The 25,559-nt window shown below is 32.8% G+C and overlaps 2 protein-coding genes and 1 long non-coding RNA gene across 3 annotated transcripts; 1 reads left to right on the top strand and 2 right to left on the bottom strand.

Annotated features, from left to right (window-relative positions):
- Window positions 1-387: 387 nt before the first annotated feature.
- On the bottom strand, window positions 388-15,033 carry Cyt-c1 (Cytochrome c1). Its single transcript, XM_090107925.1, has 7 exons — window positions 14,937-15,033; window positions 14,578-14,628; window positions 6,073-6,221; window positions 4,784-4,910; window positions 3,112-3,229; window positions 1,401-1,582; window positions 388-869 (listed from the first exon to the last, which is right to left on the bottom strand). Exons 1-7 carry the CDS (start codon window positions 15,003-15,005, stop codon window positions 639-641), a joined length of 927 nt encoding a protein of 308 aa, XP_089964051.1. The 5' UTR covers window positions 15,006-15,033; the 3' UTR covers window positions 388-638.
- On the bottom strand, window positions 7,700-10,947 carry LOC149903839 (uncharacterized). Its single transcript, XR_016457343.1, has 2 exons — window positions 9,489-10,947; window positions 7,700-9,432 (listed from the first exon to the last, which is right to left on the bottom strand). It is a non-coding gene; the product is annotated as an uncharacterized LOC149903839 (long non-coding RNA).
- Window positions 15,034-15,407: 374 nt separating the features above from the next.
- LOC149903837 (protein arginine N-methyltransferase 7-like) lies at window positions 15,408-20,610 on the top strand. Its single transcript, XM_090108080.1, has 9 exons — window positions 15,408-15,584; window positions 15,665-15,906; window positions 17,032-17,277; window positions 17,536-17,714; window positions 17,985-18,210; window positions 18,582-19,357; window positions 19,640-19,788; window positions 20,047-20,203; window positions 20,472-20,610. The coding sequence occupies exons 1-9, from the start codon at window positions 15,526-15,528 to the stop codon at window positions 20,580-20,582; spliced, it is 2,145 nt and encodes a 714-aa protein (XP_089964206.1). The 5' UTR covers window positions 15,408-15,525; the 3' UTR covers window positions 20,583-20,610.
- Window positions 20,611-25,559: the final 4,949 nt, after the last annotated feature.

Here is a 25,559-nt window from a genome sequence, read left to right as displayed (position 1 = left end):
AGTACCATATTTGGAATGTAAACTAGATATTATCAAAGATTTTGAATGTAAAATATAGATATGTGAATTGGCAAAGATATTTGAGCTATTGATTGATTATCCAAAGGAAACTTCATATAACGAAAAGTTAGACCGCGGCTATCGGCGCTCGGTCCCACTTATTTTTAATATTACAAACAGACACAATTCGTTATTGATTACTTAATATTTGTTAATGTTAAGGTAAAAGAAATGCATTAAAATATTCTAAGTAAATTTAATATATATATACGCGCTTATACGCTCAGCTGAGCGTATAAGCGGCAATAGGGAAAAAAGGACACAGAGGATCATTAGGTTTTTATAACGAGTTTTAATTAAGAGTTCAAACAAACAAAAAAACCACAATAATTTTCAATAACTCATTTATTGACTGTACATTGATTTAAGTTGTTATTGGAATATCACTTAGCACAGTTAATACCTATTAATGTTAAGTCTGTGCTCACCCATAACAATAAATTACATCACTCATACCGAACGAGCAGCGCGGTAACAGCGTAGGAAATAAATCGACAGATTAAAAATAAATTATTTTAATTTAAATATAAACATAACATGTCTATTGAAAGTAAGATTGTCTAAAAGGCGCTACACGTTTATTTCTTAGAGACTGGTTTATAGGCTAGTTTTCTGCTCTTGATGACGGACCACTTGTGCCGTTTGTAGTAGTAGACGACTGCGGCGAGCATGGAGAAGATGCCGAGCGCCTTGATGGTCATCTGGCGGCGCTCGTCGAGCTCGGGCTCGGCGCACCACCGCAGGAACGTGGCCACGTCCTTGGCCAGCTGCGACGCGGTGGCCGGCGTGCCGTCGCTGTACTCCGCCGCCTGACAACATGGATCATGTTTAGTCGGCGGTAATGTATTATTGGTTAGGCTTGTGTATTGTGTAGCGAGATTATGGCGATGGCGTTCATAGTTGTGTGTTTTGAAACAGTTTGAGGGACGTTTAACTTATCAAATATTTGCTAAGTTACAAGTACATATTTATTTGACGGTACAAAAAGCGGTATGCTATCAGCATAATATGGCGATATCGGCCAGACAACATTTGTGTTTGGCATAAGAATATTTATTTTATGTATATAAAGCGAGTTTGTAGATTAATAAAATTGTGATAAATATTAAAAAAAAAATAACTTCAAACCTCAGATTTTACTAATGCTGAAATAAAATCACCCTAAAAACATTAACTGTACAAAACTCAGACTAAAACAGGCACTTTATTTATAAACACACATACGTCCTGTGTGTATGCGCCTTAAGAGTATAAAACAGCAATATCTCCTGTGTATACACGCCTTAATAAAATACTACAGAGACAGACACTGTATGTATCCGCCTTAACACTACACACACCTCGTCGAACAGACTCTGCGCCATGGATATAGCGCCTCCCGGGAAGTACGGGTTGTAGTGCTGGCCCTCGCGCAGCGGCACGCCGGCGGGCGCCTCCATGTAGCCGGTGAGCAGCGCGAATATGTAGTCCTCGCCGCCGTGGCGCGCGGACGTGATCAGCGACAAGTCCGGTGGGTATGCACCTTAATTAAAAAAAATTGGTTGTTTGTAAAGTAGGTTTACGATCGAGATGTTTACGTGATAACATAATCGATTGTATAATATGCATGTGTAGTGTATTAGATCTAGTACCTATCTGTTTTACGCATATATTTGCATGCTTTATACAAAGCGAAACATGCTGAACAATTATCTCTTCACACCTCTCTGTACCATGTTTTTGGCAAATAAATGTTATTTTATTTTATTTTTATTTTATTTTAATGCAGTGGCAGCGCTCGAGATGAGACGGGAGATTGGTCCGTCTCTCTCTCGTTATACCTGCGATCGCGCTCGTGAGGGTTTGGTGTGACACAAGTTTCTGAACATGTCACCCGACTAAAACGATTTTAAAGACGTTATCACTTCAAAAAAAGTAATTTTTAGTAGACAAAAAGGAACTGAAAATTATTGACGCTGTATAGTACGACTAGACTCACAATCAAGTCGTCAGAAAATGTCCCAGCGGTGTTGTTAACATTAAAATTAACACTTAGGGCCGGCGGCAGATATGGCGGAGCGCAGAGCAGCGCATTATTCATTGTCAATATATTATCGACAACGTCCTCATTAAAATGAAAATCAAAATTAAATAACAATTTATTCCCGAGGAGCATCGAAGCGTCACATGCCAAAGGTAGCGCGCTGCGCTTTTGAATATTATTTTAATGAGGACAATGTCGATAATAGTTTGACAATGAAAAATGCGCTGCGCTGCGCTCCGCCATAACTGCGCCGGCCCTTAATTTTGCGGAAGTCATGTTCAAAGTACGGCGTACCGCTCATTAGTAAACTGCCTCATACACGCGTAGGCAGAGTTTGGCTATGGACGTTTTATAATGTTGTAATTGACAACATTTCAATTTTTTTTGCTAATTATTTTTTTTACTAAAAACTAGATCAAAAATGACGTCCCTCATATTTTTTGCATCTTCAAAATATTGAGATTTTCATTCATTCTTTTGTGTTTGAAAATAAACTTATTCTAAAATGTCGTAAGCTCTAACTTTTTGCTGTACTATGTAGTTAAGATTAGAAAAAAAAAGACAGTTTACAATTTATAGTTTTGACACGAAGTAAAATTTGATGATGAACATTCGCCTTAACCACGCGTATTAATCACGCGACATCGACATTATTTTGGCTTGGTGTTCATCGGAATGCTCGAATGTGGAGCGGGGCCGCACCATTCTATCAACTGTGGCTTATATTACTTTCTAGGATTTGTTCTTATTTAGACACACCATCAATTTGGTGTAATAAGATTTCGGTTTTAATCAACGAGTCCGATTTCTGACTGCGAACATTGATTTTTCATAAATAGAATGATGCAATTTATTTTTCGTCAAAATCGCCCTAATAGTTTCGAATTTCGCCTACAACAATCATAATTGGACTCGAGGCATGATTAAATTTACAATTCGAACGCCAGCGAAGCTGCGGACATAAGCAAATTTTTAAATATTAAATCTTCTGATTCTTTCTTTATATCAAAATTATTTTTTTAACTTACCGTTGTTTGCAGCTCTGGCAGCGTTTTCGTTGGGGTATGGTGACGGGAAATAGTCCGAGAGCTTGCCCGGCCTTTCAAAGTAGTTTCCTTCCTCATCGGGCCCGTCTTTAATCATGATCTAAAACAACATCATTTTTATATTACATTATTCTGATATTTTCCTTTTTTACTCATGCTATAACCAGACACCGTTAACCATTAAAACTACATATTATTTTTTTTCAATGATTAATTTGATTAAGAAACAATTACTGTTTGCAACACATCATAAAAATTGTGTTTGCAAATGCATGCAAGTATGCTATATATATAATAGATACAGGGCTGAATTTCATTTTATTCCTAAAATATCAAATATAAAATATAATGTTCTATTAAATAAATTACCAATATAAAGAAGCCTAAATATATTTTAACGTGATAACGTTTTTAAAATCGTTTTAAGTCGGGTGACATGTTCAGAAACTTGTGTCACACCAAAACCTCACGAGCGCGATCGCAGGTATAACGAGAGAGAGACGGACCGATCTCCCGTCTCATCTCGAGCGCTGCCACCAATAAGACGTTATAACGTAAACATCTCGATCGTAAACCTACTTTACAAACAACCAATTTTTTTTGTTATAATAAAACCCTAGATTTACTGTTTTTATTGAGATAAAACACTAATAAAATATGAGTGTGTAGTGTAAAGAATGTGTTTGAAATAATTGAATTCAAGTATGAAGCAATAATTATTTTATTATATTAAAATGTATACCCCCACCCGCATCGAAATTCTAATTCTAATATGTACATAAAGCACCATTACCAAATACAATCTTTATGTAAGGTAAGAATTCTCTACCATGCGAAATAACATCACTTCATATCGTAAATCTATATTATAGTGACTCAAAAAAAATCACATCTCAGTACGCGTAAATACGTGCAATATTGATTTTGAAGATTTCCCCAAATAAATTTTTCATGCGCTATCTTCTACAGAAAATTGATGTTCAGAAGAAATTACAGATACACCACCCTATTGCAAAACTCTCTTACTATTCCATTTTATGCTCCCTATTTCTTTTCACTCAAAGCCTTTTGTCATAAATCTGCCAAAAGAATACTATTAATTTTATAATTTTAACTTCTGCGTTTACAGTATTAAAATGTTAGAAAATATTTCAAACAATTTATAGAATAGCAAAATCGATCATTGAGGCGGCGGGATTCGAACCCAGGCTCTTCGCCTTAACGTGGCGACACCTGACCAATCGCTCTCGGCTTCAAATCCCACCTCATCACCCACATATATTTTTTTTTATTTTAGATTTTCAAATGTTTTTTTTTATGTCAGTGCAAATCAACCTGATGTCAAGTGGTCAGCCCCGCCCATAAACACTAGCAACACTGTTTGTGTTACAGATGCTTTGCCAGCCTTTTAAACACAACAACATTCTTTTCTTGAAAGCTCCAATATCATAGTTATTCCAGAAAACCTATGGTGGTAAATCGTTTCAAAACTTCTCTGAATGCGAAAGGAAGTAAGTAGTAAAATGTGTATGGTGATGGAGCGCCAATTATCCAGATCCTGGTTACCACAGTGCGGTTGTTACTGGTTTTTTCATCATTTATTATTACTAGTAACATAGTAAATATTAATAACTGAAAAATAATAATTACTTACTTCGGCGGCCTCCGCCTTAGCCTCGGCTTCCGTGTGGGTGACGCCGACCAAGTTACGGAAAGCGATGTATTGCAGGGAGTGGCACGCTTTGCACACTTGCTTGTATACTTCGTAGCCACGGCGGACGCTGTTAACAAATAATAATAATTTGTTATATGTACTTCTTTCTAAATTATTTTGAAGAATTCATAAAATTTTTGTAATAAACAATTACTTTGAACAATCTGTATTTGTAAGTGATGACTAGATTTTTTTTGATATAAAAATGTTTTTATTTTTTTAAATATTATTTAATATTTTTTGTTATAGAAAAACTAATGTACAATAAAATGTAACCATCACTGTATGTTTGTAGAAGACAAGAGAATTCAATAACACAAAAGAACCCTATTTACAATAATTTTTGTTAGTTTGATTTGTTCAATTATTTTTCAAATGGCATAACAAAAAAGGTCCCTTTACATTTTGCATCATATGAAAATGTGTAGTGGTGTGTTGTTTCAAAATATCTTCAAATTTGCAGACTTTAATAAGCATCTGATTATTAAGGATGGAAGAACTTCTGAATAAATACATATAATTAACATTTCAATGGAATTATCACTACTATTTACACAAAAGAACTTGGTACTTTCTTTCAAGCCATAAATTATTATCATAAGATGTTATGACACCTATAATTATAAACGCATTAATGATAATTTGTTTTGTTTTATTATCATTTAGTACATTATGGTATTAATAACAATTAATTAATAGGTAGATGAGTAATAAATACACAATAATTATATGTAAAAGTAATTAAATAGTTATCAGTAGTTATTATGCACTTAAATTTTTTTAATCCAAGAACATTTTTGTGATTTTTTTTTGTATAAATTCCTTACAACTTTTGTAAGTTATTCTTGCATAAACAAACAGACTTACAAAAACCCATCTCCTTCAGAAATACATCAAGTTTTTATTAAGTTGTACTTTAATCTGTTTCAGAGTAATATAAAAATCTAATTGAGTTATTACAGTACTTTGACATTAACACAGCATTTCATAAAAACAAGTTATATAAAACTAGCAGTCCGCCCCAGCTTCGCCAGTGGTACATATTTCGCAATAAAAGGTAGCCTATGTTCTTTCTCAGGGTCTAAAGATTATCCGTGCCAAATTTCATCAAAATCGGTCCAGTAGTTTATGCGTGAAAACCATACATACAAACCTTTCCTCTTTATAATATTAGTATAGACTTAAGAGAATTGCAGTATATCGTAATTGGCAAATAAAATGTACCGCACCTGGCATGGTCAAGGGACTTGAACCATCCATCGTGGCTCCACGGCTGGTGGTAGGGGTGAGCCTCGGTGGCAGAGGCCTGCACCGATTGTTCCAGAGCAAACAGCAGGGCTCCGACGCCTCCGCCCACGACGCCCAATGTGGATAACCACTGAAACCGTTATAGTTGTTTGTTAGGCTATATAGATAAAAAATAAAAATTTTAAGCAGTGTATAGTGAAAATAATTTAATGATACAGGTGAAATGTAATATCGTCATGTCATCATAGGTTTAATTGGTAAGGTTCTTCCAGTAAATAGTAAAATATAATTTTAAGCAGTGTATAGTGAAAATAATTTATTGATACCGGTGAAATGTAGTATTGTCATGTCATCATAGGTTATTGGTAAGGTTCTTCCAGTAAATAGAAAAATATAAAAAAAAAATTGGTTTGAACTGTTATTTAATCAGTTCTCATTAATCTTGTAAATGGTGTAAACTAATATTTGAAATGTATGTATTTAAAAAAATTATGCATTAGTCATGAAAGTTAAAAACCTTCTGAAATGTTTATATTTAAGGTGATTGCAACGATCTGTTCCCAGCCAATATCCCGCTAGATGGCGCTGAATTCTACATTTCTAGTTTATTTGAGTTTTTGCGTAATTGGAATAGTCATCAAACCTAGGAATAGTCATGGCGGTTACTGAATATTATATTTTATTGAAATATGTTATATCATTGCCTTAAAATCCACCCAATTCGGTAAAATTATGCGTTTTAACATCTGTCATTGCATACAGGGTCGTTTACACACACAGACGTATACAAAAATGATAAAGATTTAACTCTAGATGGCGTGAATGTAAAGCGCGTCACACACGGTGAAGATACTACCTATAATATTTTATCTAATCTAGTAATATTTTATATTACAGTATCTTAAGGTATCCGGTATCAGCGTTCTGACCATCATTTTTCTTTTTTCGCTGTAGAACCGCCATCCTGTTACAAATGACCCACAAAGGAGAATGACCACGGGTGGTATCGGTAAAATTTTAGTTGTGCCACGTATTCGTTATATTGTTAATTCCTATTTGTATTTATAATGATCATATGTATCAATATTAAGTCTTAATTAAACCGGATAAATTGAAATAATAGTAAAAGTAAAAGTTTTTCTTTTGAAACATGTATGAACTTTCGCATTAGTAGGAAGTAGGATTGTTATAAAAATAAAAGTTATATTTGTTGGCGTAAACTATTTTATTGTAATTTTGGGAAATAAATAATGTCAAAATTGATTACCTACAATAAAACGCAGTTTTATTTTATTACCTACATTACACTATTGTTTTTTTTTTATCAAAACATGTATTTGAAGTAGCAAATATGATATTATGCTGATCCAAGCATTTTCACTCAAAACTAATATCACTAATGATTTGTAAAAGTAAATTATTTCAAAATACATTTCATAACCAACAAGTAAGAATAATTATTCATACAACAACAAATCAAAAACACTATTTACTATGGAAAAAAAACCAGGAAGGTGAAAAACATATTTACGATTTCGATGCACTCGACTTTTAGTAAAATAATAGGTAAAAATATTATTATGGTTTTGATCACAGACATATCTGTGGTTTTGATTTTAGCTACTAGTATCAGAAAGCTGCGTGTTCAATGCACGTCGGGGTCCCACAACTGTGGAGGAAGGAAGGTAGAATACCTCCATCGAATAAGTGAAGTTTCTCGACATACTCGATTTGCCGGCCGGCCTCAATGAAGATTGTCCGAAAGTTGTATATGTGCTCTGTAACGAAAAAATTTCGCTAGCGCGATTCAGAGTGAGGTGTCGTACAATATACCTAATGAAGTTTTTCATCTTTTTATTTTACTGCAAATACAAAATAAAAATTAAACAATGGTAATGTAAATTCTAAACAAACTACTACCAAAATACAATTAGAACAAAAATCATTTGACTTGTTTATTTCACCCAGAGGCCAGAGGCGGCTCGTGACAAAATTGTATAGGTGTTCACTTGAAATAAAACAACGAAAATACAATAGCGTTCGGGATGATTTATTACAAAAAAATGAGCACCACATTTTATAAATGTCTATAACACTAAAAATTACAAAGTACAGGCTATTTCAAAACGAATTCAATGACTAGGTATCAATAATTAGTAAATCACCGAATTTGCATTCGCGAGCGTAGGTATCCATAGTGTTTGTCACTGACGGTCACTGACCTCTATAACTTATAGTTATAGAGGTCAGTGGTGTTTGTTGTGTAAACATGTATGTATTTGAGTAGTTAGTAGCATATTATATTCTGAATTTCTGATCCATGCCTATTCACTCAAAACTAATAACACTAATGATTTGTAACAGTAAATTATTTCAATAGGTAGGTATTTGAACATTTCCCAACAAGACGTAAGAATAATTATTCGTAGGTATACAAGATACAATAACAAATCTAATACACTATTTATTATTTTATTATTTACTAGCGGTCCGCCCCGGCTTCGCCCGTGGTACATGTTTACGTTTTCTCTCCATAAGAAGCTAGAGAGCTAGCGCAAAGCTACCTGTATGTATTTGACCAGACCTGGATTTTTGTGTGTTGATTCCCCTATACCTACTATACATGAGATGAGGAGTCACTAAGCCCAGAGTGGTGGACGGGGCGCGCGCTTAGGTAAGACAGGTGGAAATTTTTGGCGAACTTTGAAACCATTTGACCACGTCTGCCATTTTGATATTTGAAAATAGATTATTATTACTATCGGAAAATAACAATGGCAGACCATTATCACGCGGATAACATTCTGGCAGACACTTATGAAAGTGCTGAAAAAAATACAATTTTGAAAGTATTTGACCAGATCTGCCATTCATATATTTTATTTATTAGGGTCTTAAAAACTTATTTTCGAAACGGATGACATTTTCATTGCGTACAGACTTCAGCAGACAACAAAACTTTACAGACTTCAGCAGTCAACAAGACTTAGCTTCTACATGGTCAGATGTATATATGTATTACGTTCCCTGACCTTACATCAATGATTTACTTTATTAATGTTTTTATGGTCATTTACATTTAATTTTGAAAACTATGGAATAAAATTTATAAATTTGATGATACAAAACTAAATATACATTTGTAAAGAATCTCAAATATAAAGTTGTGTTGCAAATAACAAATCATCATTTAAATATTTAGTTTATTTCTTTATTTAAGAAACAATTAACAATTACAAAACAACATAAAAAAAACACGCATGCATTTATTGAAATGTTCATTCATCATCACTATCGTATGGCGTTGTGTGACTCGTCTTCATAATCCATTGAATCGGATTCTGTAAAAGTAAAACGTAAATTATATAATAAAAGAAATGAGTCATTATAAACTTACCTAGTAAGGCAATGCCTTTGATGTCGCACGATGCCGCCGCGCCGCCAGTGTAGGTACTTCTGCTGCTACATGAAAATATGCTAGGGTTGCAACAAATGGGAAATAAAACAATTGTGATTATTACTATTATGATGTAATCATTTATTCATATTATGTACATTCAAAACAATTGCTATTATTAAATCTGATGTAATTATTTTTTCATAAATATATAATTATTATTAATTACATAATATATTGCACTGTGAAATATTTACGTATCACTTTATTTTTGATGTTCTTAATTGTCTTTTATAAAATTTAAGTGACGCATTCGCATTGGGATCAACAATCCGATAAGAAAAGAATGGAGACAACATATACATAGCTTTGATTTCAATTCTACAGATACAAAATATACAATCTATCTAAAATGATACAACGGATGTTTCCTGCGTTTTCTCGTCAAAATACCGAAACAACGTAATTATTGTATAGTAGTTGGGCGTGAAAGTAAAAAAACAAATGAAAAGTGTTTTCCATATGATTATTTATTAAATTTACGCGATTAAGAATAATTTCAACGATACAATTTAGTAACCGAGAATTCAGAGGATTAAAGAAAATACCTGCCTGATCATTTTATCAAACTCTAAAAGAATTATGGTTATTTCGCATCACTCGGTTTATTAGTTTGGTAATAATTATTAAAGGTAGTTACAACCCTAGCCATTGAGTCGAACGGTAGGCAACACAATATCGACTTTGTGCGGGTACATATGGTACATTTCTTCTTGCTGTGAAGCGTAATTATTATTATTAAGATTTTTTAGGCTATTTTGAATCAGCTGTTCTAATTTAATTCTAGAAATTTATTAAAACGTGATTTTCTTAAAAGTATATTATGAGTTTATAAATACCTCAACCAATAGTTATTGTGTCCTATCCTCATTTCTTTATATCTTGGTAGTTAACTAAAGTGTTAAATTTACATAACCTCAACAACAACATTTACACTGCCACTGCACTAAAACTAAACTAACTAGCTCTCTAGCTATAAGAACCATCCTCGTACTTCAAGGGATATAATAAAAAAAGAATTATCGAAATCGGTTCAGCCGTTCTCGAGTTATGCGCTTACCAACACATTTTGCGATTCATTTTTATATATAAGACTAGCGGTCCGCCCCGGCTTCGCCCGTGGTACATGTTTACGTTTTCTCTACATAAGAACCATCCTCGTACTTCAAGGAATATAATAAAAAAAGAATTATCGAAATCGGTTCAGCCGTTCTCGAGTTATGCGCTTACCAACACATTTTGCGATTCATTTATATATATATATACTAGCGGTCCACCCCGGCTTCGCCCGTGGTACATAATATTTACGTTTTCTCTACATAAAAACCATCCTCGTACTTCAAGGAATAAAATAAAAAAAGAATGATCGAAATCGGTTCAGCCGTTCTCGAGTTATGCGCTTACCAACACATTTTGCGATTCATTTTTATATATGTATAAGATAAGATTATGTGAAAATAACCAGGAAGGTGAAAAACATATTTACGAAAACATAGTAACATAATACCTATGGCTGTCGCTACAATAATTATATTTCAATTTTATCTTTTTATACCTAGTAGAACTGGCCGACGAATAAAAAAAATCGTATTAGAATAAATACAATAAATTACGGAACAAAAAAAGGATTGTAACATGATTGTAACTGAATTGAAATTGAATTGAAAAATTGAATTGAAATGTTTGTTTCTGGGCGCACCGTTTTCGACGACGCGACGCGCGACGTAAGCGTATAGGTATAGGTACCTACTTTGCTAAAACAAACTAATAAAATTGTGTGTCTGTCTGAAAATTCGGAAAAGCATATTTTGCAAGTTTGTAATTACTTTGATAGTTTACCGATTTATAATAATTGTAATTGTAATTGTATAATATATAATTTGCAATGTGGTGAAATTTCATAAAAATCACGGGCCAATTTTTTGTTTTGAATCCCACCGAAAATATAATTGCGTTATTAGAATAATTAATTACTATACCTACCCACGATCAATTATTACAATATAGTCTCAAATGCATACTAGAGAAATATTGCAATTTGATTCAATTAAAATGCATAGCATACAAAAATAAATTCACAACACAAGAAATTCCGCGCGCAAATCATAGCGCGTGTCAATGAAATCAAGAATGTTTTATATCAAGCCGACGCGGACGACGACGCGACGCCGAACAAAAGTACCTACGACGGACGACCACGCTTCGAGTTGCCAAACAACATGAGTAATAAATTGTTTACAAAAAAAACAAGTTTTCCATTTTTCTGTATGAGTAGACAGAACTTCAAAACGCCACCTGCTACGGTTTATATTATGAACGATTGTTATAAAAATAAAAGTTATATTTGTTGGTGTAAACTATTTTATTGATCAATAATTTTGGAATTTAAAATTGTCAACATTGATTACAATAAAACGCAGTTTTATTTTATTACACTATTGTTTTTTTTATCAAAACATGTATTTGAAGTACCATATAATATTATGCTGATCCAAGCATTTTCACTCAAAACTTATATCACTAATGATTTGTAAAAGTAAATTATTTCAATATACATTTCATAACCAACATGTAAGAATAATTATTATTATTCCTACCTACAACAACAAACCTAAAACACTATTTACTATGGGAAAATAACCAGGAAGGTGAAAAACATATTATTATTTACGATTTCGACGCACTCGACTTTTAGTAAAATATAGTAGGGAAACATAATATTATGGTTTTGATTTTTGCTACTAGTATAAGAAAACTGCGTGTTCAAACTACTTGTTTGTCTGTCTGAAAATTCGGAAGTACTTTGGTAGTTTACCGATTTATAATAATATTGTATATATCGTTGTTTAAAAAATATTCAAACACAATAAAATATGATATATGTACTGATTTATCACTGGTTTCAGTTATGAACTGATGAGTCAATTATAGCCACTATACTTTCGTCATACGTGTGTATGATTGATGTGATTTGCAACGTGGTGATATTTCAGAAAAATCACGGGTCAAATTGTCCCACCGAAAATATAACTGCGTTATAAGAATAACTATACCTACGATAAATTATACCTACATAATACAATATAGTCTCAAATGCATACTAGTGAAATATTTTATTTGAATCAATAAAATAAAAAAATAAATAAAAAATAATAATAATACAAAAATAAATTCACAACACAAGAAAATCCGCGCGCAAATCATAGCGCGTGACAATGAAATCAAGAACTTTCGAGCCGACGCGGACGACGAAGGAGCCTAACAAAAGTACCTACAATCATAGGCGGCTCGTGACAAAATTGTATGGCCGTGTTCACTTGAAATAAAACAACGAAAATAGGTACCTACAATAGCGTTAGCAGTACAAAAAAAATGAGCACCACATTATAAATGTCTATTTATACACTAAAAATTATAGAGTATTTCAAAACGAATTCAATTATTATTTAGCAATAATTAGAAAATCCCCGAATTTGCATTCGTGATCGTATTCATATTGTTTGTCTACACTAATATTATAAAGAGGAAAACTTTGTTTGTTTGTTTGATTGTAATGAATAGGCTCATAAACTACTGGACATTTTACCAATGTTTGCAAGTTTGTGATTACTTTGATAGTTTACCGATTTATAATAATTGTATACTTATATCATTGTTTAAAAATATTCAAACACAATATGATATAGGTACTGATTTATCACTGGTTTCAGTGATGAACTGATGAGTCAATGTTAGCCACAATACTAATCACTTTCGTCATACATGTGTATGAACTATGATTGATGTGATTTGCAATGTGGTGAAATTTCATAAAAATCACGGGCCAATTTTTTGTTTTGAATCCCACCGAAAATACATATATTACTAATTGCGTTATTAGAATAATTAATTACTATACCCACGATCAATTATTACAATTTACAATATAGTCTCAAATGCATACTAGAGAAACATTGCAATTTGAATCAATTAAAATGCATAGCATACAAAAATAAATTCACAACACAAGAAATTCCGCGCGCAAATCATAGCGCGTGTCAATGAAATCAAGAATGTAATTTTATATCAAGCCGACGAGCGACGACGCCGAACTAAAGTACCTACAGTACCATTTACCTTCAGTGTACAATACAGTTTACAGACCTACGACGGACGAACAATAATGAGTAATAAATAAAAAAAAACATAGTTTCTAAGGTCATTAGTTTTATTTTATTTTATTGTTATTTTCTTTGAACGATTGGAAATGAAATTACTCAATTTTTACACAGAACTTTGATTTATTAGAATTATGCTCATTATGCATAAGATAACGAACGCGAATGCACGACATCTAGCGCGTCAATGTCTAAACATCGCCTTTCGTTTAGACATTGACGCGCTAGATCTGTAATAAGTATATAGTCTATGCGCTAGATGTCGTGCTTTATGTCGTGTTTCGCTTGGCAAAAGTCACGCACACTACTGTAGAAGTGTCAAATTTTTCCGGTATTTTACTGTTGTTTTTCTAAGTAAATATTGTAAATTATTGATTAAAAAGGTCGAACGCGCACACATTTCATTATAGAGAAGTGATAAAATGATTAGTTTTAAAGAAATAGTGTCTGTGTTAAGTGTTTAGAGGTAATCAAAAATGTATGGAGGGACGGTCGGAACATCAACCTTAAAATAAAATTATCAGTAATCTTCCCCCACCCTTAAATATTTTTGAAGGTTCGATCAGAGTATTTGAAAAAAATAGGTTTGATATTTAGGTATAAGGTCATTAATAAACATAATGGTTACCAACATTATTATTTATGCACTATGAAGTAGATAAGTCAGCATAAGGCATATGTAGGTTAATATGATTAAGTTGCCTTTGATATTATAATACGAGTTATGACATTTTACACCCAACATTTTAAATGTAGCACCTATTAATGTATGTAGGTATCGTTATATTTTTAGTTTAGGTTTCATAATATTTATGTAATATCAATTAAATTTTTAGTTCTCTTAAAAATTTTCCAAAATGATTGGTACTTACCAATTTTCTACTTTTAGTCCATCCTTGAGTACTAGTGGACAGCTGATACACCTGAAAGGGATGACAACCATTCGTTAGTTTTCTCAATACTTGTTACATAATGTTGGGAAGGTTACCTTTCAATGTTTATGTCCTATAAGTCACTCATTAACTATCTTGCTGGTTAACATATACACGCAGGTTATATCACAAAACTACATCGATAAAACGCAAATTTCTCTCAAAATTATAAAATACATGGTCCCTGTCCCAAGTTCCAGGCATTTTCCTCTTCATTGTTAGGTTGTCTTTTGATGGGACAATTCGGGATTTTACACTTTTATGGCACTAAACTAAACGATTTTATCTATATTCAGTACCTGGGGTGTAACTATGCCATAATTTTTCAAAAGTCGTGCCCCACAAATCCTGCCTACGGCGGCCGCCATGATAGTAAAACGTCGTAATGAAAGAAGATTCAAATGACAACTATTACTGCATTGAAAATTTCTTGCCATAAATAAATTATAAATTATTTATTTTTTGATGATTGTTTAATTATTATAACTGTGTTTTAATAATAGTATACAAATCTATATGTATACAGAGTAATGCATTTATTTCTCTTTACTGTGAGTGCTTTAAAATAGATTACTAATCTAGATATAGACTTAGAACGAATGTTGAAAATCAAGGATAGGATTTTGAATATATTTTTACTATATTTTTATCTAAAGATAAATAGTTTTTTTTTACAATGCGATACAGAGAAAGAAAACAGGTTATGGGTATACCCAAAGAGGTACCGTATATGTCAAAGTCAACGCTCTTCTGTCACTTTTATGTCAACATTCAACACTCATGTTGTCCTCGTGAGATTTTCTTTTAAAAAAATATGTAAAATTGAATAACTATTTGCATGACTGTTTAGTTATTTCATTTAAAAGAAAGCTATTCTTTATTATTTAGATGCCGAGCATTATTTATGGAAAATCCTATAAGTTTATAGTATCATTTATATCGAAAAGGTATCACCGGCAAGAAGTCATGGTTATTTAGTCATAATATTCAGTGAATTTAATTTTTTTGAATAACAATTGACTACTAGGTATACGAGCACAATAAATAGCAGCAGAATGCAAGTATTTACGCAGAAAAGGAATCCTTTAACCGGCAGTACAGAATGGGATGTACAACACGAAGACTATGATTATCACCAAGAAATAGCACGATCGGCTTTTGCTGATATGCTTCATGATACTGAGAGGAACAAGAAATATTATCGGGCTCTACAATTGGCTATAGAAAAGATGCATAGTGAGGGAAAGAAGGCCAATGTTTTGGATATTGGTAAAATTCATTCAAAGTTTTATTAATCTTATTTGTGGTGCTATTCAACGTGATGCAATCATCAGATTGGGGTTTCTTTAGAGAACTGCCGCACGTATTATAGGTTTTTTGTGGGGGGAGGATGGGGGGGAGGAGGGGGGGACCCTCCCACCAAAAGGGGAAAGTTAGGAAACCAATAGTTTTGGAGAAAAATCAATTTTCCTATTCTAACCTCAAAATGTATGGAATTGGTGTAAAATCATTTTAACTAAGCATTAGACGATAGCTATAGTAACAAAAATTTTACGATACATAAATAAAATACAAACAAGTTGTGAAAACCTACGTAGTTTTTTTTTATTTGAGTGGGAATCGCCCTAAAGTCGCTTCTGGCACTCGCCGGCCGCTGCCGCGGCACGCTCGCTTCGCTCGCTCGGCTCGTGCGGCAGTTCAAATGTTAACCTAACACGTTCGTCGCTTCGCTCCTCGCTACCTATCCCCGAGTGCCACACGTCTTTTTTGTTTGAGTGGGAATCGCCTTAGTCACTTCTGGCACTCGCCGGCCGCTACCGCGGCACGCTCGCTTCGCTCGCTCGGCTCGTGCGGCAGTTCAAGAGTTAACCTAACACGCTCGTCGCTTCGCTCCTCGCTACCTATTTGGATATTAAAAATAAAAGTTTAATAGTTTTTTAACCTACCTACGTAGATTTTTTTTTGTTTGAGTAGGAATCGTCCTAAAGTCGCTTTTGGCACTCGCCGGCCGCAGCGTAAAGTCACAGTACAGTGAAATGGAACGTCTTGGTCCACTTTTTTGCACAACAAAACGGATAAATGCACTTTTTTCGCACAAAAAATTATTAACTTTAAAAATTAATAACTAAAAAACTACAAGTTTCCTAACGATAATATTTTGGAATTACAATCTTACATTACCTAGCTAACTAAAAATATAAATATTTCCAACAAATTCGTGCGGCAGTTAACTAAAGCCAACCCATCAGATTGATTGATGTTTATATTAAATGACATGTTATCCACTCATTTCTTCTTTGAACATAATATGCATATTATAGTACCTTTATTTTTGTAATGATTACACACTTTCATATTTCTCCTTCAATTAAACAAAGTATGTTCAAATTTCAGGCACTGGTACTGGCTTATTATCGATAATGGCAGCAAAATGTGGTGCAGATACAATAACAGCTTGTGAAGCTTTTAAGCCGATGGCAGACTGTTGCCTTAAAATTCTCCAGCGTAATGGAGTAGCAGATAAGATCAAAGTCATACCTAAGAGATCCACTGAATTGGTTGTTGGAGAGGATGGTGATATGCAGGAAAGAGCTAACATTCTTGTCACTGAGGTGTTTGACACTGAATTGATTGGTGAAGGTAATGCTACTGCTATTTGAGCTATATTTATATTCTATACTCAGCATGAAATATTATAAGTTGTTAACATTAATTGTTAAATTTGTTACAATTTGGATATCAAATCTAAATCTTTCAGCTAAAACTTTTATTTATCCTTGCTGTAGTGGAAGTATTCACAAATATAAGTATAATTTTGTATAATTGGACATTATGCCTATTGTATTAGTATCCAAAATATTTCAAAATGTGTCTAAAATAAATGTAATGCTTTTCTAGGAGCACTATCAACTTTTGATCATGCCCACAAGAATCTTCTAGAGAAAGACTGTATAGTTGTACCAGACTCTGCTGTGATATACGCACAAGTGGTAGAATGTCCAACGTTACAGAAATGGAACAAATTGAATGATTTGGCCAATGAGGATTTGGAAATTATATTGAGGACTCCTTCTAAGGTACGTTTCTAGCAACTTGAATTATGATGGAAAAAACTTAGGAATAAAGTGAATTTTGTAAATGTTGTACATTAATATGAAACAAGCATACATTCGCAAAAATAAAAACAGATGAAGTAATCCATTTCCTCCCAGACTCCTATTAAGATTTGTATTCACAGAGAATATTCACGGTACTATTCTGATAGATGTGTGTGATGTGCATTACTTTTTTTTAAATACATTAAGAATTGCTGTAATATTACATTAATTATTTCTTTCTCTTTCCAGATGAAAGCCTGTGCTGGGTCAGCTGCAGTACATGACATACAATTATCACAATTACCAAGAAATGCCTTCACAGAAATTTCTGACCAGATTCCCGTATTCTATTACGATTGGTCTGGCCGTTCAGCCATTAATATGAGGAGGACTGTGAAACAACAGTTCACTGTTACGGCTACAGGCAACGCGCAGATTGTGTTTATGTGGTGGGAGCTTAATATGGACACTGAAGGTAATTAATAGTAATAAACACTTTTTTGCACACACAAAACAAAACAAAATCAAACAAAATGCGCAACACAAACAATGAAGTGGTACAAATAGGCGGCCTTATCGCTAAGAAGCGATATATTCCAGGCATGTAGGCAGTAATTATCAAATATACAACAATTATTTAATATTAATTTAATTTATAATATTTGACTATCTATCATAAATTGAGACCAAATAAAAAAGAGAAAAAGTTAGGAATAGCTTTATTTAGGATTTAGAAAATGATTTAATAAGTTTTTGGAGTTAATCAAGAAGAGAACAGTAACAGAAAGAATGCAGCCAAATCTTTATATTATTGTTGCAAATAATAATAACGATTTAAATCTTCAGGTAAAATAGTATTAAGCTGCGCTCCATGGTGGAGTCATCCAGACGCAGATTTGTCATCGGAAAGACCGCAAGACTCGATACCTTGGCGAGATCACTGGATGCAAGCAGTGTACTATCTCCCACAACCTATTTCCGTACAAAAGGACTCGGAAGCAACCCTAGTCTCTTGTCAAGATGAATACTCCCTATGGTTTTACTTAGAAAACGATGAAACGAAATACACAAAGTATGTAAGACCTATATGTGAGTGTGGTATTCATATGGCACTATCGAGAACACATGTGTCCTATTTAAATGACGGAAGACGAAGTAAGAAAATGCTAGCACAGATAAAAGAAGACTTAGTAAGAGACGCAGTTGTACTAGACTTAAACGGCAGTAGTTTTCTTGGACTCGCTGCTGCAAAAATGGGCGCGAAAACCGTGTACATTATGGAAAATATGTATTTACATATAGGCATTTTGAATGATTATATCCAGGAGAATTCAATAGAAAATGTGAAAATTATATCGGAGCCAAGTGAAGAGATTCTTAGTGAAGTTACAAATATCATTTGTGATCCGAATTTTAGTAGTGCGATATTACCATGGGAGAATTTAAAGGCTGCTTACCTTTTGCATAAGTACAGAAGTAATTTAAAAGAAAGTGTGACAATTATGCCTGAAGGCTGTGAATTCTGGGCAATGCCGGTTGAGTTTCATGATTTGCATAAAATAAGGATACCATTGAATGTGTGTGAAGGGATCAATATGGGAATATTTGATGAGCTTGTTGAGGTGAGTGTATGTATGTATTTTATATAATAAACATATGCCTTTATAAATGAATCATTCATTGCATTAAATTGCTTGCATAATAGATAGTTTTGCAGAAGTTGACAGTATTGAGAGATACCATATGAAGGTTAATGTTATGAACATATCATATATTTATAAATTCTCACATTTACAATCTTGTTAAAAAAAATGTTAAAGGTTTAAATTAGTTTTGCAAAATATAAAAAAAAAATCATGTAGTGAACACAATAGTGAAACAATTCAAAAAAATCACTATTCCAGAATTCACGAATAATAAGTGACGCAGAAATCGAAGCCCAACCACTCTGGGAATATCCATGCAAATGTAGTGGTCAGCCGAAGAAACTTCTAGAGATACACTTGAAAGATCTGAAGGCCACATTTGCGACTGACGGTGTGAATGCGATAGCGTAAGTATAGTTGATTATTCCGAATTTTAAGATGCAGCATAATTCCACGCACTTTTAGATATAAAACTCATAAAATGGTATAATCGATAGCAATTATTGTGTTACATATTGGAATTCATCTCGTAATTCATTCTTAACTTTGATACAGACTCAAAATTGTTTTTGTTACATTGTTAACTGTTAAAAAAATATGCTTGCGTCGCTTTCGCTTAAATTTATTTTGTTATCTTATTATCATTGTTCAATTATTATTTGTAGAGATTCTTCTGAGGGTAGTTTCGCAGTGAATGGCTTTGCAATATGGGCAGTTTGGATAGTTGGTGGAAAGCCAATAAGTGCTGGGCCAACAGAGTGGCCCATGCTTGGCCAACAAGTGCAATGGGATATGCATTCTAGACAGGCTGTGAAAATCTTAGTAAGTAATAAGTATAAGAATTTATATGTTGATACTTTCTGCGTTTATTACAACAACTAAACTCACAATCGTGATCAAATAGTGTCCGAAGCAAAACTCTGCCTCGTGTATTGGGCAGAGTTTTGTAATGACATACATTGAACTTTATTGCTAGGATTAGTAGATTGTATGTAGCATTTAAAAAAATGATTTCTAGTTATAACTGTCTTCCCCCATATAATATCAACTGAGTTACAAATTATTCATAACTATGTTGTTTTATTTGTAGAAAAATGCCCAAAATGTGACAAGTGCGGACAAATGGAGTTATCAAGTTGCGTGTGATTTGGAGAAGGGTCAATTCAATATGGTGATCGATTTAGTTGCAACTGAATCATAGATTGTTATAATAAATGTATGTTATACATTTTTGGGTGTTTTATTTAATAATATAAAAGTATTAATTATTATACTATTTAATGTAAACATAACCTCCCCATCCAAGCCACAGCCCAAGCTTCAAAGATAATCAAGAAATTTTATTATTATTTTGTTTGTTTATAGAACAATATTGTTTAGTTTTTAAATGATAAATAATATGGAAAGAGTAGTATTCTCCAAATGAATATAATCAACTAAGGAAACTCGACATATTTCAATATAACATAGCAAGTCCAATCACAGTAAAATTTATTAATATATGCTGTATGGAATGCAACAGAACAAATGTGTTGACTAGTAAAACGAGTATAATTATGTAATAGAGGCTTCTGTATTTGTCAGCCCAGCAGAATTCCTGATAGCAATGAACTAGGGAAATTACAAAAAGCTCCCCAAAAATGGCAACACTCACAACAGAAGCGCAAAGAGAACCGTTACAGTGTTCCAGCTAAGGCCGTAAAAAGTGCGGATGTTGATGTATGGTAACTAGAATCTTGCCACATACCTACCGCAGGGACACGAAAAAATAAATAACGCCTTACATATTCAACTCTCGTAGACGCAACCACGCTTTTTGTCTATACTTCACGCAAGCGTACCTCATTATACAGTCCCAGGACAGTCACACGATTAATTAATTATTTATGGCTTATTAGAAAATCAAAGGCTGCTCAGATGCTGTCCGATCTTATTTTATCTCTATTCTTGGCGGGATCGCCGGTTTTTGTTTTTCGGTTCGATGATATCAGTATCACGTTTGGTAAGTATACAGTATCAACTCAATTTTACGCTTATTCCTTGTAAATGAATTATTTATGAATGGATTCTGAAGTAACACGAGAGAATTCTTACAAATATGTCAACATTTTATGATTCTTTCATGTTATGTATTGATGCGATATTTCTACGAAGGCGATAATAGTCACACACTACATAAACGGCAGGAGTAGGTTATAGCCTATAGGTAAGCGAGGTGAAAATAAAAATAGCAAACTTGTATTGAGATTTATTAAAAAGGAATTTCGTATACAAGAACACTCGATTCAGGTTATATGCCATTATAAGCCATTATTATTCTAAAATCGTATGAAGATCTTCATTATAGCAAATTGATAGTTATTAAAGCATTTTCGAATACATTTCATTCCAGAGAACCTGTATCACAGCGTTATGAAGGGATTGAAGTTGTTATAGGAAAAAATGTTACATACCCACAAACGTATTAAGGCATTGAGTATTGTAAGTGATCTATAAATCAAAGGAACTTGATTAAAACCAGTCGTAATTCAAACGTATGACAGGCAATAAAATTGTGTGGTAATAGTAACATAATTTATAATGTAATTTTTTGTTGATGAGACTGATGAAATCAATGTAGATTTGATTGTCATCATGAATAGATTTATGGTGATTCTGCGTTTTAATTAAATTTTAATTATAATTTTTAATTATTTGAAGAACAATTTGTATAAAGTATAAAACGTAAAAGTAGAGTTTGTAGAATAAATAACAGAAAATATTTTGATATCGAGGATATTTACGAAAATATTTTGATTTGAACAACCATCAAATTGATCGTTGATGGAATTGTGAATTTAACATCATTCGTTTAACTTTATCATGATTCATGTTATATACATATACATATAATATTCACATATACCTATCCACATTTTGAAGAAGGTAACTACCTTAGTAACTACTAAAAATAGATAGATATCATTAGTAACTAGGTATATATAATTAATAATTATTATCTTGATAACATTCACACTGGCAAATACAAAAAATGGCAACACTGCTGACTTACCTACTGTTAATATACCGTACTTTCTAAGTATCTTGGAGCAGCATTATAAAATTATCCAAACAACTTGAATTAATGGAAACTTTCACAAAATTATGTGTAGTTATTTAACTGTAATTGAGCGGCACATAGTACGTGAATCATCTCGGAATCCAAAAATGCGGCAGAGGCGAGTTCTGTGAAGGAATTATATGATTAGACAAAAACATTTTCTTCCTCCATTGCGTAAACAACATTGTCGCTTAATTTTATTTTACTGTAAGTAGCTGGTACGCATTTGTTGCACATTTTTCATAAGAACGTATTATTTAATTGAAAGTTCAGGTTTTAGGTAAAAGTAACTTAGGAACTGAAAAAAAGGTATTTATTACAACCACAATTATTACAACAGTGTTCGAAATTTAACGTCTGTTGACTATGGTTATGACTTATGACATTAGATTAAAATTCCTATTTTGAAATGGCACTAAATTTTTTTTTCTTCGTGGCTAACACAGAAACTTTTGAATTGTTATTCAATAATACATACGTAGTATATTATTATTAGTCTGTGATAATACATGACTATGTATATATTTTTTTACTATTTTTATTGGATAGAAGTTAGTTAAAATATTTTTGCAATAAAATATATAAAATAGATATCTAATAATTGAGTAAACTCAATTATGTTGGCGTGTGAATCCTAGAAGTTTTACAAATTGCGCTGTAATTGAATCAAGGACTGATTGAAATCTCCATCAAAGGAACTTTATTGACATGAAAGCTATATAAAAACAGTATAAAGTCAATACTGTATGCCATCACTGAGGTAACATATATTCGACGGCCCCCTGACGAGGCATCGTACTAACGAGAACTGTATATTAAACTAAATGGCTCTTCCCATAAAAATAAGCACTTACCAAGTTTTTCTTTACAAAAATTAGTACCTTACGTCGTTATTTCGTCCCACGTAAAAACTTACGACGACAAATACACGCAGCATGTTCACAATGAAATAGTTTACTTTAAAAGGTATAAAACTCGAATATATATGTGTTTTAAGAACCGTTTGAAGTAAACGATAATTATCATTTTTATTTGATACAATAATAATTTTACACTTATCTAAAAATAAATACCTACTAGTAACTTAAAAGATACCTAGGTGCATAAACATAAAGGATTAAATATTATAATAAAGTCTACACTCTACTAGGATGAATCTCATAATAGAAAATATTTTTATTAATGTAACATATTAGGTAGTTACGCAAGAATTAAATACAGCTTCCTCACAAGATTAATAAAATATTACACCTGTTACTAGCAATATCAAAAGTGATCGTAGTTTAACAGGCAATTAAAGTTATTATTACTTCTAACGTTTACACATTCGTTAATGTTCAGTATTGCCAACGAGTAATAAGTCATAATTATTGATAAATCTTGAAACGTTTTGTCTTTCTGTTCTCGTTATTGCATGATTTAATTGACGGACATGTATCTTGTTGATATATAGATATAATTAATCAATAATTATATAGCGCTATGTGTTATAAATTAGTGATCATTTTTAACATCATATTGTATACAACCTTTTTTTGACATGGCCATGTGTAATTTTCGTTATCATATTTGAAATTAGAACGTTGCATTATTATCATCATTCATTTTATTTTCTTGCTTTCTACCATGTAACACATATTATTAATTATTATGTAGTAAATATAATTACCTAAGTCAATAAAAATTGCAATAAAATACCTACATAATGACTTAAATATTATGACCTGACAGGATATAGCAATATTTATTGATTATAATTTTGCAATTGGTCATTATTATAACAAGCGAAATCAACGCTTTGATTACTGTATTTATTGAAAAAAGAAATTAATAAGGCCTTCAGAAATTTACACATCTTTTTCCAAGTATACTTACATGTTAACTAATGTGTTTGAATACTTACACAAAGAAGAACCACATCGTTTATTTGTATCTACTTTCCAATACATTTATATTTCCCACTCTTTTTTATTTTGACTTCTAATTTATTAACTAAATATGTTTAGCTGCCACTTTTTACAATTATTTGTGTATTGGCTGTAGGTTAAATGCATAGCGTCTAATGTTTGCAAAAACAACGGACCGTATGTTGTTAGACCTTTAAGGATAATAAATTCGTTCGCACATAAAAGGTAACGATATTATAGATTACACGGCACAATAAACAACAAAGAGATATGCTCCGTTCTCACTTATCTAGGTATACCTTATAAATAACTGGAAAATACCTTTTAGGGATCGATGTTATATAAGAAGTTGTTTTCGTTTTAAGTAATAGCAGGATCTAAATTTTTAAAAATAATGAGCTATGATTGGTTGTTTGATTGATTTGTTTTTTTTCAATTCTATAAAAAGCATTTCAGCATTTTGGGCGTAAAGCTTTCTGATCGTATTCCAAATAGAACGCTGCGCTCAAAAACACAGATTGTCGACGTAGCCCATAAAGCTGCCGAGCTCAAATGGAACTGGGCTGGACATGTTTGCCGGATGTCCGAAGAGTTGTGGGCAAAAATCACCACTATGTGGATCCCCGACAATGGAAAAAGGCTGCGTGGAAGGCCCAAAATCAGATGGCGCGACGAACTGGACTCTCATTGCAAGGAATGGGCTAAAATTGCTCACAATAGGAAGACATGGACGAAGGGAAGAGAGGCCTTTGCCCAGCAGTGGGACAGCCATGGCTGAATAATAAAAAAAATAATCTATAAAAAAACTTTTTAGATTGACAGATAAAAAAATAAAATGCCGAATCATTATTACATTTTCAAGAATTTTAAATGTCTATATTTTCGAGTTCCATTCGAGAGTACGCGCGTTTATTTTTAAAGGTTGAGTTTTGGTAAAATTGAGGTTTGGCTTAATGGCAATAACTTCACGTAGTACAATTTCCTTTACAAAAACAAATGGGCATATGGGTGCGGTTGGCTTTAAGAACATGTACTCTTAGAAAAAATACGTGTGACACTCGAGGACTGCCGCGGTAAAGCTATAAATTGCATAGCATCGCATCGCTGTGCCGGTTGGAGTAGAGATCTAGTGGGGTGTTAGGTTTTTTCGTTACGTAATTTTTACACACAG

The sequence above is a fragment of the Colias eurytheme genome, chromosome 12 (genome assembly GCF_061535395.1).
Source record: "Colias eurytheme isolate Ceu_HAF_F1 chromosome 12, ilColEury1 Martin Lab GWU primary, whole genome shotgun sequence".
In the NCBI taxonomy this organism is placed as follows: domain Eukaryota; kingdom Metazoa; phylum Arthropoda; class Insecta; order Lepidoptera; family Pieridae; genus Colias; species Colias eurytheme.
This window is presented reverse-complemented; position numbering and strand designations above follow the sequence as displayed.